Source organism: Mauremys mutica, chromosome 2 (assembly GCF_020497125.1).
Source record: "Mauremys mutica isolate MM-2020 ecotype Southern chromosome 2, ASM2049712v1, whole genome shotgun sequence".
Taxonomy (NCBI): Eukaryota; Metazoa; Chordata; order Testudines; family Geoemydidae; genus Mauremys; species Mauremys mutica.
This window is the reverse complement of record NC_059073.1, coordinates 235,026,727-235,045,750: the sequence shown is the minus strand read 5'-3', so window position 1 is coordinate 235,045,750 and position 19,024 is coordinate 235,026,727. Positions and strand designations below refer to the sequence as shown.

Here is a 19,024-nt window from a genome sequence, read left to right as displayed (position 1 = left end):
AGCCTTTTCACTTTGAGGGAATGTGTCAGTTTTAGGATGTCCAGTGGGTGGGAAAGATTGGTGGAGTCAGTCAACATATATTGTTTGCTCCTGAGTTAAATGTGTAGACTGAAAAATGTTGTCATTTTGTGATCCCCAACCCCTTCCCTCCCTCTCTCCCCCCTTGGAGAAAACTTTGTCCAAGCCTACTCTTTCGGGGCAGGGGGGGTGATCTTGCACAGTGTCTCCATTTTGTACTGCTCAGGCACTTACTTTGAAAAGCCTTACATTGGAGATCTATTAAATTGTTCTGAAAAACAAACAAACAAAAATCCTATTAAAAACCGCGATCCTACATCTCATTAGGCCTTCAACACAGTCTTTCATAAAGCAATTGTTCGGGCTGAAGCATCAGAGGATCTTCAGGGGCACATCACCAACCTGATAGAAGCTATTACATACTCTGCCTTCCTTTACACCAATCAGGGACTTTTTGAAAAGGATAAACTCACCTTCCTAGCCCAGACAACGTTTCAGGTAAGGGGGGGAGGGGTATTCAGGCAGTAGTGGTGGGGAGTGTGGTTTATTTTACCTATTTCTTATTTACAAGAAAATATCAGTGTCGGAGGATATATCATATCTTCCTGTGGTTGTACAGCACCTAACATACTGTGAATGCTACTGCAATATAAATAATATTATTAACTTCCACAGCTATTTTATGTAAGTCTTTATTTTCTTTGAGCATTTAAAAATGTTGTTATACTCCTCTGTGTACATTATAGGGATGAAAATTATGGAAGTGCTGCTTGCAGTTCCCTAGGTATGGTTGTGTAGAATTGGGCACTTATAGCAGAGATTCTCCAAGTAATAAAAATATCTTTTGATTTCAGGCTGAGATTATATATAAAGATTCAGGACAGGTAGGATACAAGTAAATAATAAGTAGGTCCTGACCCATCAGCCCCTGATCTTAGGGCTGGGTGAGACAGATTACACCCCCTACATCGTTTGCCTTTCTGACAATCTGGTCCCCCCGGTCAGCAAGTGTGTGTGACTCTTGGGTTACAGGCTTTCTTTTGTCCATTTCAAAGTTCCTTTGTTCAAGAGTTCCTGCCTGAAGACCTGAGGTTTTGAGAAGATCTCTTGAACCTGGTCAGATTTCTGATTCATTTCTCCAGAGGTGATAGGAGGTAGTCTTCCAACAGTGAAGTCACTGTATTGTTCATCTGAGCACTAGGAAATTGCATTAGTCATTGCTGGATTCCTGGGTAGCTGGGGAGAACTCCAGCTGGAATTAACTCTCAGGATAGAGATGGGTTTCAGAGTGGTAGCTGTGTTAGTCTGATCAGCAAAAACAGCAAGGAGTTGTTATGGCACCTTAGAGACTAATCAATTTATTTGGGCATACACTGTAATTCCCATTCTTCGCAGTGTGCAAGGGGAGGAGAGACAGCACAGATAATGGTGGTAAGCGTTTAGTTAAAAAGACACATTTGAATTCAATATTTTTATTGTACATTCAACCTATGGGCTAGATTTGTCTCCCCCAATATAGTTTTGTGGTATTCCTGATGTGTTTAACTTCTGCAGATACTTAAGCTTTCATTTAAAAAGTTGCCACCCCTTCTCATTGCAAAAAAAACATTCCAAATGAGTCATTGTGGTCTCCCTGGGTCTAAAGAGAGCCTAGAACAATGACTCTGACAAGTGTGAATTTCCTGTCCCTCAATATGTGTTTAAAGGGGGTGGAGGACAAATGTAGGGAGTTGTATGGAACTCAGGTTTCCTTAGCCACTTGGGTAGTGCTATTTTAAAAAAAAAATCTTGTATAATCGAAGCCCAGAATAACTCTGATCTTTAAGAACTATGGTTTAAATTTGTTTTTTTCATATAACAACTCTTTTTACTCTAGCTTAAAGAATCAGAAATAATAGCTATTATTGTAATCTAGCTATTTTTAAAGGACTTGGGTGCTACTGCTAGCATAGAGCATAATGACAATTTTCACTTCTTCAAAATTATTTAGTTCAGAGGTGGTTGGTGGGTTTTTTTGGTGTCTGTTTAACAGTCTGAGGCAAGTTCTGCAGTGTGTACTACAAACGTAAGGCTAAGTTTGAAAATGTAATCTATTAGCTTTGTGAATAATGAAGGTCTAAGAATTGATCTCACTCCATTACTTCTCTTATAATATATTTCTATTCATTATTTTAAAATAATTGACTAAAGCTAAATTCTTGTATTGGAGCTACAGAAGATTGTCACCAGAATTTTCAGTGCTTTATGCTGCCTATTCAATGTCTGTTGAGTGGTAAATGCTTTAAGTCACAAGTGACTGCCAAGTAAACCTGATGACCTTTTTCAATTTTGTCTGCTGTCAAGATTCTGCTGAGAAGTAAAGAGATAGAACTCCTTGAATTGGATTTCTTGCTTCGATTCACAGTCGAACACACTCACAAGAGCCCTGTTGACTTTTTAACTCCTCAGTCATGGAGTGCCATTAGGGTAGGTTTGGAGAATTGTTTTTCAGTTCTAAATTTTATTTCATGTTGTTTCTGGAGACTTCCTAGAGCTAAATAATGTCAGATAAAGTCATATATTCCATAGTACATTTTAATACAACCTGCAGTGCTGTTGAATGAGTTGTCCTTGCATTTTAATTTTTTTCCCCAGAGATGATAAAATCATATATTTATTTCATGTGGAAATGCTGATTTTCTATAATCTCGGCATTCCTCCAGGAACATAATTCTAATCTTCACAGTTTCTTACTCTCAGAAAAAACTAATCTTATGTGTTGCAGTGTGTGGTAGATGGGTATTTAACTGTAAACAGCTTGTATGGAGATATGAAATGGGGTAATCTTTTACAAAAAAAACATTTATTAATATAGGCTGTAAGTATAAATTGTGCTTTAAATTAGGCCATAGGTGTCAAATAATATTACTAGTACTAGTAAATGTAAAATGTATTTAATTATCACCCCAGCTATATTATTAGTAAAATGTATTTCATTATCACCCCAACTGTACGTCATGGGCATATCACCCGTTTGGTGTGTTCCAGGCCATTGCTCTAATGGATGAGTTCCGAGGGTTAGACAGAGATATCGAAGGGTCTCCTAAAAGATGGAAGAAATGGGTGGACTCAGAATGCCCAGAAAAGGAAAAGTTCCCACAGGAATGGAAAAACAAAAGCTCTCTTCAGAAACTTATCATATTGAGGGCACTGCGCCCAGATAGAATGACCTATGCTCTTAGGTACGGTCTTTGACATTGTGTGTATCCATGGAACCACACGTGAAGATGGCTTATTGGATGTGTAGCCCACTGTGCTGAACTTTTCAATTATGGGAATCTAATTTACAAGCTATGTGGTCAGTCAGAGCCTGAGATTGATTATTGGCCTTTGTGGCAATAGTACCTATCTATTCCTAATAGGCCTATCTATTCTTTTTCAGGTATTTGTGAGAAGGTGGTGGGATCAGATGGGGGCGATTGACTGTTTATAGGGAATTGGCTTACTTATTTATAGATTTATAGATTGATGATTTTATTAGATTCTATACATGTGCCCTGAGCCACAAGGAGGGCCTCATTTATAATTAAAAAAAAAATCTATGGTCCTGACTGCCCACTTTTTAGTCATATTTCTCTCTTAATATTCATTCTTTTTCTAGATTCATGGGATGGTAATTCTCCATCTCACTCTTCTTTAAAAATCTGTGATCCTCAAAACATTTCAGCCTTGTATACTTATCCAAACCCTCCAAGATTTTTTTAAAATCCCTTGCCTCCCAAAGAATGGTACCTTTTGCCCGACTGCCCAAACCCTACCAGCTGTGCTACCATAGGTGCTGGAACTAGGGGTGCTGCGGGTGTGGCAGCACCCCCTGGCTTGAAGCGGTTTCCATTATATACTGGGTTTGAAGTTTTGTTCAGTGGCTTTCAGCACCCACACTATACAAATTGTTCCAGCACCCCTGTATGCTACCCATGCTCTCACCTTCCTAGGAAGAAGCATTCCCTTACTGATTACTTGCTGTGCCTAGCTGGCCTTTCTGTCACATAGTCATTGTCCCCTTTCCTGAACAGACATATGCCAGATTTTTCTGTACCCTCTTTACCACCTGGCTGCCCTTCCCTTCCCTCCCTTAGTTTACTTCCCTGACACCTTTCTTTAATGAAACTGCTACTAGCCTAGAAGCAGCAGGTTATGTAGTCTGAGAAGAACTCAGGACCCAAGTCTGTAATTGTGAATATTCTTGGTGTCTTCAGTTTATACTTTATATTTATATAGAAACTTTGTGGAGGAAAAACTAGGTTCCAAGTACGTGGAGAGCACCAGGATGGACTTAGCAAAATTATATGAAGACAGCAGTCCAGCCACTCCAGTGTTTTTCATCCTCTCCCCTGGAGTAGACCCTCTTAAAGATGTGGAGACACTTGGTGAGTCTGTTTTCAATAGGAGTTGTGCTTGCACAGGAGAAGGAAAGTAAATATCTATAGGCCCAATCCTGCTGGGCATTGAAGACAATGGGACTTTGGGCTTTGGTTTAAAGGGAGCAGGATTGGGTCCTAAATTTTAAAATCTTAAACAAAACCAAAACAATGTGTCCTCATAAAAGAATAGAAATGAATATGACAAAGTTGAACTGGGTTTATTTTTAACAAAAGAGTTAAGTTGTAAAGTTCCCCCCCCCCACCTATTTGTGGTAAATGGAGTGGATGAAAAGTGCAAGGCTATTAGCACTATAGTATGAAGAAATTTTTAGACTGAACATTCCTCTGCTTGGCATAATGCAAGTTTCTTTTGTACTGTTTTCTACCTTTTGACTAGATGAGGGCCAGAGGGCAATTTTCTCCATGCTCATGTAATCTTGTGCCCCCTGTGACTAAATAATGGTCATTATACAAACTATATTCAATTGTGTAAAGCACTGTCGCTTTATACTTAGGATTACTATTCCCCACAGACTACACTGAGAATACCAGGTTAATACAGCTGTGACCTGACTGTGCTCAATTTAAACTCAGGCCTCACAAGGTGAGAGGCTTGTGCATTTACCCACTGAACCAATCAGTTAAAAAACTGATGTGATATCTACCACATGTTGCTCTTTTTTTATAAGGGAATTGCTTTGTACCCCCTGTAAGAGTTTCTAAAGCTCAGTAACAATGCCTAACATCTATCAAAATGTCAAAAGGTTCATTATCTTAAAACCAAGGGAACAGATTTCTGCAGGCTTTTTCTAATACCAGCAATAAGGCTGCTGTTGAGAGCTCGCAATTTCGCTTGTTGAAATTGTAAGGGTTTAGTGAAGTGCTTCAGAAGAACTAATATATATTGCACCAGTGATAGTGAAATTAATGAGTTGTTATCATTTTTTCCCCTTTCTGCTCTGTTCGTTTCCTACCCCCATCACTTCCCTTATAGGCAAAAAACTTGGGTTTACTGTCGACTCTGGAAAATTCCATAATATCTCTTTAGGACAAGGTCAAGAGATGGTGGCAGAAGAGGCACTAGAGGAGGCTGCCACACATGGGCATTGGGTCATTCTCCAAGTAAGTGTTAAACAGCACAATAGATGATATTGGTGCATTCAGTTAGGTGAATGGCTGTTTGTGCTAGTGAAGTGACTGCAAGGTAAGGATTGTCCAACAAGGTACAACTTTCTGTGGAATTCAAAAAGGCTACAAACAGAACATTTTGTTTTGTTTTTCTTTTGCCTTTGTAAACGACAAGGTAAATGTTCACATATATTGAGTGTTCATGGCATTCTGCCTTTATCCTCACAATTACAAGCACTACCTTTGTATTCCCAATGGGGCCAAGAGAGATAATACAAGAAGGCTCCCTATGGCTAGGCATGATTATGTCCTCAGGAACACTCTTCTCCTACATAATTAAGAACTCTTGTTCCATTGAGTAGGCCATAATGGAGTCGTCTAATAAAATTAGAATGGCTAGCCCTTGGGAAGCTGTATAATCAGCACTGGAGTGCTGCTCTTCAGAGATAGCAGTAGTAGCTTTGGCTAGCATTGTGTGAATTGAGAATCCACTCTCTGCAACAAACAAAACGCTCTTTACAATGCCCTGGTGAACTATCATTCTTGGTGCAGCCACAGAAGTTGACAGGAGCACTGGGATTGTTAGTGTCACTAACACAAGGTGCTGTGACCAGCAGCTTTACATTGTATTTTATAGTGTGCTAATATATGTAATGGTCACATTGTCCTGAAACACTACTGGAAGTGTTGGTTCCAGGCCTTGCCAATAAAAGATATTAGAGGAGCCTCATTATTCCTTCCAATTCTATTTTTACACCATCAGCACTGCATCAGCTTGTCAACCTAATTATCTGCTGCAAACGTTAGCTGCTGTTTAGCTGTTCTTGTAATAAAATAAATAATAGCAGTGACTAAAGGCCCCAGCTGAAGTCAGGGCCACATTGTGCTAGGCACTGTACTGAAACAGAGACAATATTTTTTTTAAATAATTGAGATTTTAATTATAACATTTTCACCGTTTTTTCAGCTCGCTTTACCGGTGAGCTATTCAAGCTTATCTACCAGGAGGTGTGCCTTTCAGCTAATATTGATATAGTTCTTACTAAGTAAAGCAACGGTATTATCGGAGAAAACAGAGAGAGAAGGAGCTGAAAAGTGGTGGATTGCAATGGAATTTGAGTGCTCAGCACCTCACAGGCTCGGGCCTAGAAGCAGGGGTAATGAGGGCAGCCCAGTTTCAGCTGTGGCACACCTGTGAAACCTCAGGTGACATAGGTGAAGGTTCAAGCAGCTTTTGGCGATATAGTGCTTTTCAGCTCTTCAGCTCGTCGTGCTTTTGTAGTCCAACAACCTAGAAAATCACACACCATTCTTGTCTAATATGCCCAGGCTGGTCACACCTGAAGCATACAAAGGGTCCCCCTCAGCCACCACCTTTGAGGGCTTCCACTAGACTGTGGGACTACCCCAGCCCCCTGTAGCTCTTGTATATTACCCCATTTTTGGCCATTTGAAAATTTTCCCTTTGAGAGCTTCCCTGGGCCACCACCTTTGGCTTCCCCTCAGTTTACCATCCTGCCCTGGCTGCTTGTCTCCCTTGGCCTCAAAGAAGGCCTCTGCCCATTCAACAGCTTCTCCGTTCTCTCCCCCGCCCCCAGGCCAGCTGAAAGCATCTCATCCAGCTGTTGGCTTCCAAGGGGACAATCTTTAGGAACTGATCCAGGACATTTTGGTCCATGATTCTCTCTCTCTCTCTCCAGCTGGCCTTGAGGCAGAGCCACGGAGGCATGAGATCCTGTAATTTCTGAGCCACCACTCGTGACTGTGCCCATCACGAAAATGGTTCTACCTGAAACCAGTGTTTCTAGGCCTCTGGAGCCAGTCCCTCTCGATCCAGAATGGCCGCCTTCACTGCCAGTTAGGAGATCACGTGCTCTTTGCTTATTGCTCAGTAAGTGGCCTAAGCTTTGCCCATCAGAAATGGTGCTACATGAGCCACCCAGGTTGATCCTTCCCATCCTGTGTTGCTTGCCACTCTCTCAAACACTCAGAGGAAGCCTTTGGTATTGTGTTTTGGTCCCTGCTTTGGCAGGCCTGAGGCCAGACAGCTCATGGTTCCATCACCAACCATGTTGCCCGGCATCTCTTATCGCAACTGTTCTGTAACCACACTTATTGTTGAAAGGGTGCATCTTGTCACCTCTGTTTAATGGCGAACTGTGCCTCCTACTGTTTCTTCAGGTTCTTCATCAATCTCATGAGCAGAACCTGGGTCTGCTGCTGCTGTTCTTGTTGCCACTGTACCGTGACCATCTGCTGCTGCTGTCCTGTTATCAACAGGCAGATCGCAACCTCCATTTTTCCTCTTACCCACGCAAATGTGGTATGGGACAGTCAGTGTCATGGGCTCAGCTTTCTCTTCACTGGGGACCAAAGATCCACCTTACTCCCTCCCCGCTAGTATCCAGGGCTGATGTGAGATGCCCACATTCTCCACCCTCTGTGACTCAACAAGCCTTCTCCCATATCTGAGAGGCATTCCCTGCCACACCCAGTCTCCTTTCCTTTAGGTATATTGTCCAAACATAAGCCAATAAACAAACAAGACACTAGCCCCTTAGCTCACCTTTTGTCCTACGGTTTCATGGACTCCCTTCCCTAGGATCTCTGGTAATCCTGCTTCTGGCAGCTTTCTAGTCCCAGCCAACTCCTTTCTCAGCCAGTCCTCCTTCAGTTCTGCTGCTCTTCTGGAATAGCAGCTCCAGGGCAACCTTCCTGGGCACCTGGCCTCTTACGCCAGTGGCCACCACAGGAGTTAGTGCCACTCCTCTGGGGTTCCTCTCCCCAGGCACGGTGTCCCAATCACTCCTCCTCTTCCTGCCCTGTGACAGGCCTTTATAGCCCCAGGTGTAGCACTTCCCCCTTCAACAGGATCACCTGGGTCCACCTGCTCTGACTCAGGGGAGCTGAGCCAAGTCTATTCACAGGGCCCAGCTGCCCCATGACAGGGCCCAGTTCCATAAAACACTTTGGAATGTGCTTAAGAGCTTTGCTGAACAGGGATGAAATTACTCATATGCTTAAAGTTAACCACGTGTTTTAGTGCCTTGCTAAATCAAGGCTTGAAACCTTCAGAGGTTAGTGAAATATCTGCTAATGTAACCGATGTCCTTCTTAGAATCTTTAATGTTTCTGCTTCTGCACCACCAGCTCATTTAATAGTGAAATGTTGAGTTGAGTGCCTGTTCCTTTTCATGAAACTGCCTTAACAGTGTTTTTAAAGCTATTTTTAACGTGTGTGTATACTTTACTTCTAAAATAATAAACCTATACTTATCTCACAATGAATACGTTACATGTTTTCCTACAGAATGTTCATCTAGTAGCCAAGTGGTTGGGGACCTTAGAGAAACTCCTTGAACAATACAGCAAAGGAAGCCACTCTGATTTCCGGGTCTTTATTAGTGCTGAACCAGCTCCAACCCCAGAAGAACACATCATCCCTCAAGGAATTCTAGAAAACTCAATTAAAATTACCAGTGAACCCCCTACTGGGGTGCTAGCTAATTTGCATGCTGCCCTCTACAACTTTGACCAGGTAAGGACAACATTTACATAATGTATGGGTTTGGGTTTTTTAATTACTACAAACTTTTGTAAATAACTGGTTACCAGGGCTGGGAGCTTGTTGCTGGGGTCACGATATCCATTCCATATGAAAACAAAGGTCACAGACGGTTAACCAGCTCTGCCCTATCCTGCCTCCTTGTAATCAATTTCCCATCATCATGGGGCAAAGTGCTTCAGATACTATCCCTGATTGTATTTCCCAGTATTAGGTAGTAGAGCAGTATAGGGTTAACCAACACAATGCTTTCCTTTTGTCAGTCAGGGAAGCAGCACATCAGACATGTAACTGTATTGGCCACCTCAACATCAGAGAAATGTCATGGCCCAGCATTTGATACTCTGCCTCCCAACTAGCAATCCAAGAGTGCCATGTCAGCTCCCCCTTTCCTACCATGACGTCTTCCAACCTGTGCTGGCTTCCCCACCACTGCAAATTCCTGACAGTGCCTGCTACATATAATCTTTCCACCCCTATTATTATTATTATTAGTAGTGGTAATAGTATTTTTAATTCTCACAAAGGGATTTTATAGCCCAAATCATGGTGGTGTATCCTTCTCTATTCTCAGTAGGTACCATGTGTCCATCCATCTCTTTTCCTTGGTAGCCCTAGCCCAGATCTGGTGATCTTCAGAACATACCCAACTGTTTTCCCAAGCTCTCCTGGAGGTGGATGGATGAGTTGATTGAGCGTGATTTGAGGGAGCAGGAAGGCTGGTTAGGTGATATGATGTTGGAAAGAGGCAAGAAGTTTTCTTCTTTGGTTAGATCTAAGGATGTCACTGTATCTGGACACCCTACTTTTTTTTTTTAATGGATAGTATGTAATGCTTGTTCATTCCAGCAGCACGTTACAGAAAGAACTGGCTTAGAGCCACTTGCAGAGTCTCCCAGTCTCTGGGATTCCCCAAATGTTGAAGAGTCTCCACACTGATTGCTACAATACTTCAACACAGTAGGCATGGCTGCCTAGTGTGTCAAACAGCCCTGGGGCAATGGGCAGCCAGCATAATGTAAGCCTTGCGACTGACATATACCATGCACATGCCGAGCAGACAAAGGCCAGTCTGAGCATCAGGCATGTATGTAAGTGGGACTTTACACAGTTCAGGTGGCACAAAGTATGTATTCTGGCCACAGCTGGTCAAGTTCCCCTTGTACAAGGCAAAGTCCACAGGCAAAAATCTAGCTTGTACAGTGGGACTGGCTCCTGTGCCAGCCACTCCACCACTTCCTCAGGCATGGGGGAAACAGTTAGCTACTGTGATAGTAAATTGGTATTACTGTAGATTGTTTAACTGAAAGGCATGTGAATGGTGATCTGTTTCAATGTAACAACAATTCTGGGTCTTGAAAAGGTTGTATATTTCTTAATTTACGTACATTCACCTAAATTATAGAAACTCAAACTACATAAACTAAATTTCAATAAGACCTATTAATAATCGCTACAATGAAACCTCCAGGTAATTTTTTAAACCTCAGTCTTGTTCCTTTTTAAATATGGTGAATATTATTTTCTTTTATGATGATGAAGCAAAAACCCTTATTTCCTTACAGATGAATTCTAAGGTTGATGAATTAGATACTTAAGATGAATCATCTCTTTCACTTGCCTTTAATATTAATATTTGTAACATTCTTGATCAACCATGTTAATGTATATGCCATAAGCCAGCAATATGACTGTAAACTGACAGAAAACAGTGATTGTTTATGCAATATCTTGACTCTCTTATTGATAGCCTCTACGATTCATTTTATTATTTATTGTGACTTCAAGTTCATTGAGTGGCCTTTTTCTTTAGTTTTGAGTCTGATTGTAATATTACAGCCTTTTTTTTTTGCAAATCAACTGTTTTGACTCTATTTTGAAACTATAAAAAAAGCCTTCTCGCAAAAAAAGAAACCCCAACACAATGTATATAACTAATTCATTAGTTGTCCCACCTCTCCCCAAAAGAAAAGCCTTAGTGAAGAATTTGACCTTACTCTAAAAGTCGAATTGGTTGAGTAGACAACGTTTATGAACATTTGCTCCATTCTAAATGACTCTTGGACATACCGTGGGTTTTTATGCACAAATGCTGCATACCCTTTTTATGAATTCCTGTGCTTGTATACAGATAAGGGTATTTGCTGTTTGATGTTGGTCTTTCATTAGTCACCTGTATAAAAATGTTTTGTAAAACTGCTGGGAAGGAGAGAACAGGAAGAGGAAGCAATGGCCAACTGACTCAGGGCCTTGCCAGCTGGGAGATGTAAGGGGAAAAGCGGCTTAAGAATGAGGGAATAGCATGCCTTGGTGTCCACCCCACAGCCTATTTCTCCCTTGACACCCTGTTCCTCTTGGAGTCCCTTACTCTGGGAGGGCTTGTAGATCACTTGCCAGTTTCAGTTCAGTTCAATTCTACAACTGGATAAGCTGTGCATACAGAATCAAGCTCATCCATCTCATTGACATGTGCAAAGGTAAAGACTATTATAACTGTATGTACTTTAGTATTCGAGTGATTCAAATATTTGATGTGCAGGAATTTTGTCTCTAGCACACAGGAAGGCAGGGCCTGAAGTTATTTGCCTTGATAAAAATGAGGCATGATGGTGAAAATTTTAAGTGCCACTGTTCTAAGGAACCCCTTTGGGCAACACAGAATTCAGAGAGCTCCACACCAGGTTTTCTGGGCCAGAGAAATGGTGGTTATGATGTGAGGGCAGTAGAGGAAATGAAGGAGGAGATCCTGGAGAATTCCTAGGGGAAATAATTGTGTGTACTCTTGGTTAAGCAGACAGTTTTTATAGTGGCAATTTTTGTTGTACAACTATATAGTTGTTTATAATACATCATCACAGCATTTATTTTTTTTAGTAGAAAGCTGAAATCAGGGCCGACTCCAGGTTTCCTGCTGCCCCAAGTGTGTGTGTGTGGGGGGGGGGGGGCAGAAAAGCCACAGCAGCACCATCGTGCCGCTCCACTCTTTGGAGGCAATTCGGTAGCTGGTCCTTCGCTCCGAGAGGGACTGAGGGACCCGCCGCCAAATTGCTGCCAAAGACCCGGACGTGCCGCCCCTTGGTATTGGCTGCCCCAAGCACCTGCTTCCTTAGCTGGTGCCTGGAGTTGGCCCTGGCTGAAATATATCGGTGAAGACTGTTTTTAGCAAAAGCATGTTGCACTGAGTTTTTAGCTAAAATATTACTGAGTTATGGGAAATGCTGTTATGCCTAGGAGGGTTGTTTATCTGAAACGTGAATCTTAAAGATGGCACAAAGGAGAAATCATTGCAACTTTGATTTTCTGACACCTTAATTCATCCTGGGATGTTTAAAAGGCATCTAGTAAGAAATAGTTCTCATACAGACAGGACATCCTGGAATTTGAAGAGATCCTTTAATTTAACTGTGTTCTAAATTAAAACATGGCTCATTTGTTTTTTAAAGATTTGAACTGGATTATCAATTTCTAAAGGTGAGATTTTCAACAGGAAACTCTAGTTGTATTTTCTTATGGCTGTCAGGAGGGATAGCTCAGTGGTTTGAATATTGGACTCCTAAACCCAGAGTTGGAAGTTCAAGCCTTGAAGGGGCCATTTGGGGATTTAGTTGGGGATCAGTCCTGCTTTGAGCAGGGGGTTGGACTAGATGATCTCCTGAGGTCCCTTCCAACCCTGATATTCTGTGATGAATGGTGGTTGAGGTAAACATTTGCACTACAGACTCTTTGGCAGATATATCAAGACTAAGTTAAGTACTTACTGTCCTTATTATGTTTCTTGTAAAGTTATTTGACATTTCAGTAGGAGCAACTGCAGTTTTAAAAAATATTTCTTACACTATAGCCAGCCGCAGGTAGGACAAATTCTGTGTTGTGTGGATTTCTATATGAGGGTCAGGAAGATTGAGTCAGATTCATACATCCTACTCCAATATTGTATTTCAGATTACTTAATTCACTAATTTGCCCAGAAGAAATTTTGTTATAGGGCAATTTTGCTATTGATGCTCCCCACCATGAGATGTTTCCCAGTCTTTGTGTGGGGGAAACATGTTCTCCTGCTCACAATTTCCTACTCATTCTTCCATTAGGGAAGGTGATTTGCCTTGACAACCAGAGATTTAGCCCCCAGAAATTGTGTATACCTAAAATGGATATCAAAAATCAATTGTAATATTAATTACTTCTTACACACAATTGTAGCAATTCAAGAGTTTGGGGGTGCAATGAATGTAGATTCAGGATCATACTTTAGAAAAATATTTTTCTAAAGTTTGACTCAGGAACTTAAAAAAAAAAAAAAAGCTGTACAGAAACTTCTATTTCCAAGTTTCTGTCAATGAAGTCTAAAGAAAACAAATTACAATTACCAAACATACCTTTTTTGGAAAAGGCACATAAAATCTGAGCGAGATTGATAACTTCTCTATGGAATTTTAAACTACTCTACAGAATTCTATAGCGGGAATACCATTCTCTGTGAGATTGTCTTTAATGTGCTCTATTTTATAAAAAATATCCTCTATTAAATTATATGATTTTTGAGTAATATTTATAGAAACTTATTTAGTTTCTATAGTCTTAATGGGTTAAATCCTACTAAATTCTATAGGCCTCTTCCATAAGGGCAGTACAGTGCTCCTTCTTATATAAAAAGATAATTTATCTGGTCAACTGTTCTGTTTAACTATAATAAAAAGTATATAAAGTGAAAAATACTTAGGCTCCAATCTTGCAAACACCACTCCATTTGCTTAACTTCAAATGTGTGAGTAGTCCCATTGGCCCAAGTAAGCCAACTACGCCTATAATGTAATGGTCGTTGGATAAAAACATTGCTTTTCTTCTTTGGCAGGATACACTTGAATTGTGCTCCAGGGAGGCGGAGTTTAAAAGCATACTCTTTTCTCTGTGCTACTTTCATACTTGTGTGGCTGGGAGGCTCAAGTTTGGACCACAAGGCTGGAATCGAAGATATCCTTTCAATACCGGAGATCTCACCATTTGTGTCAATGTCCTCTACAACTATTTAGAGACACACACTAAAGTAAGAATTAGTGGTCAAGTAACCTCTTACCAAGATTGTTCTGAATCTGTCAGTCTTGGATACTGAAGGAGTGGGACATAATTTCTCTGTGCAGCTGTTATTAAAATAGCTTACATTATATGCATCTATTGCTGACTATGAAAATATACCAGATCAAAGGTTTTTCAGCAGTGGATGCTTGAACTTCATAATATAGGTCAAACCAGTTCCACATCAGCAGCTTAGCGCAAAAAAAAAATGTCCTTCATTATGTTAACAAAAACAGTGGTTTACATGTGCATATATGCCAAATTCATTAGGCAGGTAATGAAGCATTTGCACAAATGTAATTACATACAGCAATTCTGACAGTTCATAACACTGCATTAATAATCACTACAATTAGTTCTGATGATGGAAGCAATTTACAACACGTCACATGTATAAATAATGGTGCATTTCCTGCATGTGTCATTATTATGTATTAAGGATACCACCTTGTTGTGACTTTCTCTGTAATGTTCCCCCGAGTGGAAGTTAAGGGTAGATGAGTGATTTTATTTCTAAGCGACAGCATATTTTACAGTTGTGTGGTTTAAATACTTGGTTAAAGTCATTTTTTAAGTTCTGTAAATCCAAAGCCTGAATAATAGCAATGGTTATTCAGCATTTAATGGGGTAGATAGTAAGTAGGTCCTCTGATACCGCCTTTTTCAATAGCTTAGATATTTCAGAGATCAGCAGAGGGTTGTTTTTTTTTTAATTTGACGTTACCTTCAATGACATACATTTACTTGTGTGTCCCAGTTTGTAGTCATTACATGTATTTGTTTGTTTTCCCTTTTTTCTTTTCACTGATGCTTTTTGCTAATAGGACATGAAATTGAATTTCCTTCATTTGGTATTCATGGTCACATTTGAAATAATTGCTTAATTTTATAGTGATGATTTAACAATGGTTCTCGTTTAGAAAATGACTCTGTAAAATCAGCTTATTCCAACCCTTATTTTTCTTTACTGATAAATCTCCTTTTCTCTTTAGGCTCTGTTCTCAAAATAACTACTCATAAGCTTAATAAGTAGCTACTAGTAGCTGAAAGCCATGCTGTCATATGGGTATAATTTGTAAAGTCATGTGTGTGTTTAAAAAAAAATTAAAAAGAGGCCAAAAATGGCTGAGAATTTAAACATTGGTTGGTAACAGACCACGAATCTCAGCAATGCTTGAATCTAATGATATTCTAAACAAAAAGAGCTCTCAATCATACTTCTTTTTGTTTCCATCACTTCACACTGACTCGACAGACATTGCTAGTTGTGTGGGTGGTTCTGTTGATTTGTGTGGGTGGCAGTTGGGTGCACAGGTGTGGCAGTTTGGCCAAGTAATCCACCATTTGTGCAGTCTCCCATATATAACCAATTAAACTGTTACCTGCAAATTAGCTGTAAAGTAAGGATGGTGATTGGTTGAGTTACTTCTGATATCATACTTATCAATGGGCTAGTCTACAATAGAAGTACATTGCTACATCTGGTGAAAACACTCTAGGCTGGTGGGAGAGAGCTCTCCTGTTGGTGTAGTAAATCCACCTCTGCGTGAGGTGGTAGCTACATTGGCGGGAGAAGTTCTCCTGCTGACATAGACCTGTCCACAGTGGAGCTTGGGTTGGTGTAACATGTCACTTGGAGGGGTAGCTTATTCACACCGCTGAGCAACGTAAGTTATACCAAAGTAAGTGACTCTTGGTGTGGCATAGACACATGCCTTACTGTAGCTGTACACTGCCTGGGTGTAAGCTATAAAGTAAAAAATGGTTGGAAATTTAAAAAAAACTATATGGTAACAGACTACAACAACCAGAGATTATTCAATCTGGTGATATTCTGAATAAAAAGAGTTCTTGGCCGTACTTGTAGCTGCCTCCATTGCTTCACACGGAGTCAACAGACATTTTAGGCTTCAGAGGGACACACAGTGTGACATTCCTGGAATCTTATTATATAAATACTAGTTCAGGTAGGGGGCAGGAGAGAGAATTACTTAACCTTGCCTTTTGGTAGTATTGCATACTTTTCATATTATTAATTTGTGGGTGAGCAGGTTACATCACATTGCATGGTAGCTTTATGGTCATTTAAAAATGTAGATACAAGAGGAAAAAAGGAGTCTTAAAAAGCAATCAAATGTAGTGTGAAGACAGAGCCAAATCCTGCTCACCTTACTCATGGACTACTTGCATTAGTGAGTTAGATGAGCAAGAATTGACCCATGGAGCACAAAGTCAGTGTTGAAGACTGGGAGGCAGATTCTCAGCTGGGGTAAAAATCGTCACAGCTTCATTGAAGTCAATGGTGCTATGACAATTTACACCAGCTGAGGACCTTATCTTTGGACACTTAATTCTCTTGTGGCTCTTAGCTGACACAACCCAATCCATTTCCCCATGGGTGAAATTCCCTTCGCCTACACAAAGCCCAAATATATGAACTCTCTCCAAGTGGAATTCAGAGTGGTTATGGAGACAAAATCAACACAGGGTTCAGGTGCAGGGCTTCTGTTTAACCCACTCCTTCACCCACCACACTTGTTTTTCAAGTATATGGGACAGAACAGTGACCAGCCGTGTAGAGTATTGGAGCCGTTTGATCCTTCCACTATGTGGCCTGCTGTACCAGTATATATGAGACCTTTCCTGTGGCATGCAATTGTGTAGGTGCCCCTGTGCAGCTGCTCAGTAGGTAAACTCCTCCTACAGCATAGCCCCTGTGCAGGTCTTGAGTAGTGTGGAGGTTGAATTTCTCTCTCCATGAACACATCAGGCTAATTTCCTACACAGTACAATGTTAATTATGCAAACCTGTTATCCAAAAAGCCCTTTTATCCAAAACAGAGAACATGTCCCTGATCTCTCGTGATTACATTGAAATTTCTCTCTTAAATCAGAAGCCTTGATTATCTAAACATTGTCAATGTCCCCCATGATATGTGGCTAATTGAGGTTATACCGAATTAGAATATTGCTATACTCTTCTAAGACGCACAGACTTTGAACAAGGTTATCTGGCACAAAGAGAAAAGGCAATTTCCTTACCAACAAATACCAGTGTATTGAAATAAATATATAGTAGATTGAGGAATGTATTAGTTGCATTTTTGTAGCCAGTAAGGAGAAAAACTTGTTTAATTGCAAGTTTATTCTTTTTTATTCTGAACCAAAAGTTGTTAATAATCTTCTTAGAAATATGCTGTTCAGCCTTTCCTGAGACAGTATGTAGCATAGTTTATTACATTCTGGTGACTTCTTTCTCTTTTTCGTTCAGTTCAAACCAGTTTAAAAGAAGGGTGCAATAAGACTTTCACTTATTCAAATCCAAATAAACTTGTAGCAAGCACACTGGAATAGCTGTAGCTATTTTACTTGTTCGGTTCTGTCACATCATGCAACATACAAAGCCTATAATTAAGTTTTTATTTGAACTGTTAGGAGGCAAATACTGCCCCTGAGGGTGTAAAGGTTTCTTTCTGGAAAGGCTTCATCACAAACTGGCATATCAAGGATAGCAAAGAGAGGCTTTGAATCTTGCTAAGCCAAATTTTTTAAAAAAGAGACAGTGGTTTCTTGAGTAAAATATGCTACTATCATTAATCAGAAACTGGAGGTATGGCACTCTGACCATAACCGCAATTAACATAACCCTCAAGCAATTTGGTAGTGATGGCATAAATATTAATTCCATTCTTACTGAAATTCTTGAATGCATCCCAAATTCAAATAATCTAGACTTTCACTTCCTCAGCATTTTCTAGAGAGAAGATATAAAAAACTACAATCAGATAAAAGTTTTTGTTTTCCCCCTTAAAACAGCCATAGTAGTTAGTAGCTTTCCTTCCAGTTGCTCATAAGGACTATGATTTCAAAGGTCTGGATAGGGAAATACATATATTCATCAATGAGTTATGTTCTCTTACCTCATGTAGTATTATGAAAATGTACTTTGCTCCTTAAAATATTTTTATAAGGGCTAGGATAAAAATCATGACTTGTGGCTCAATTGATATTGGTTTGCACAATTAGTGATTTTTAACTGTAACCCTGATATTTTTTAATCAGATATTTATATATACACATATAACTGGAATTTAAAAAAAACCACACTCTGCAGTATGTTTATTTTCTAAATACAAAATAATGAGAGCATCTAATGAATGCAACTTCTCAGGAAAGTGTTTTGATTTTCTTTTGTTCTGATGAAGCATTTTTCATGCATTATTATTCTGTGTGACTTTGGTTTGTCCTTTGGTACGCTGAGTTGTTTGTTTAATTATGCATCCCATTATCTTCGGTAGGTTCCGTGGGAAGATTTGCGTTATCTCTTCGGTGAGATTATGTATGGTGGACACATCACTGATGACTGGGACCGCAAGCTGTGTCTTATGTATTTAGAGGAATTCATGAGCCCAGCTATGGTAATTTTTTATATATACCTAAAGAGCTCTACTTTTTAAACATTACAAGAAATAAAATATTTTATATTTAGTGTTAATACATTAAACATCATGATGAATATTTCTTCAATGAACTGATTTGCTAAGAGCTGAAGCATTTTGAGGTGACACTCAGCCCCACCCCATCCATACAAAAATCTTGTATATCTGTCTTGGAATAAATGATCCAATTTGTAATGAGTGAAGTACTTCATCACACAAAAAAATCGTCTGCAAGGCTTTTGTGACTTGGTATATTGCTTACTTAAGTGCTTTTGCAAATATTTGTAGTTTAGCAATATGTATTAAGTGTTTTGTAACAATACTATATAGTGTATAGAGTGGCCAACTGAACTGCATTCTGAACAGTGTATTTAGGTAACGGGTTTTCCTATTAAAAA

At 39.9% G+C, this 19,024-nt stretch overlaps 1 protein-coding gene across 1 annotated transcript in view; it reads left to right on the top strand.

The window, feature by feature from the left end:
* The window catches only part of DNAH11 (dynein axonemal heavy chain 11), a 305,959-nt gene that overhangs the window by 269,431 nt on the left and 17,504 nt on the right, over nucleotides 1-19,024 (top strand). The window contains exons 69-76 of the mRNA XM_045004937.1: nucleotides 346-516; nucleotides 2,362-2,484; nucleotides 3,046-3,239; nucleotides 4,279-4,427; nucleotides 5,416-5,543; nucleotides 8,860-9,087; nucleotides 13,967-14,158; nucleotides 18,486-18,605. Coding sequence (XP_044860872.1) covers nucleotides 346-516; nucleotides 2,362-2,484; nucleotides 3,046-3,239; nucleotides 4,279-4,427; nucleotides 5,416-5,543; nucleotides 8,860-9,087; nucleotides 13,967-14,158; nucleotides 18,486-18,605 — 1,305 coding nt within the window. The remainder of the gene's footprint in view (nucleotides 1-345; nucleotides 517-2,361; nucleotides 2,485-3,045; nucleotides 3,240-4,278; nucleotides 4,428-5,415; nucleotides 5,544-8,859; nucleotides 9,088-13,966; nucleotides 14,159-18,485; nucleotides 18,606-19,024) is intronic.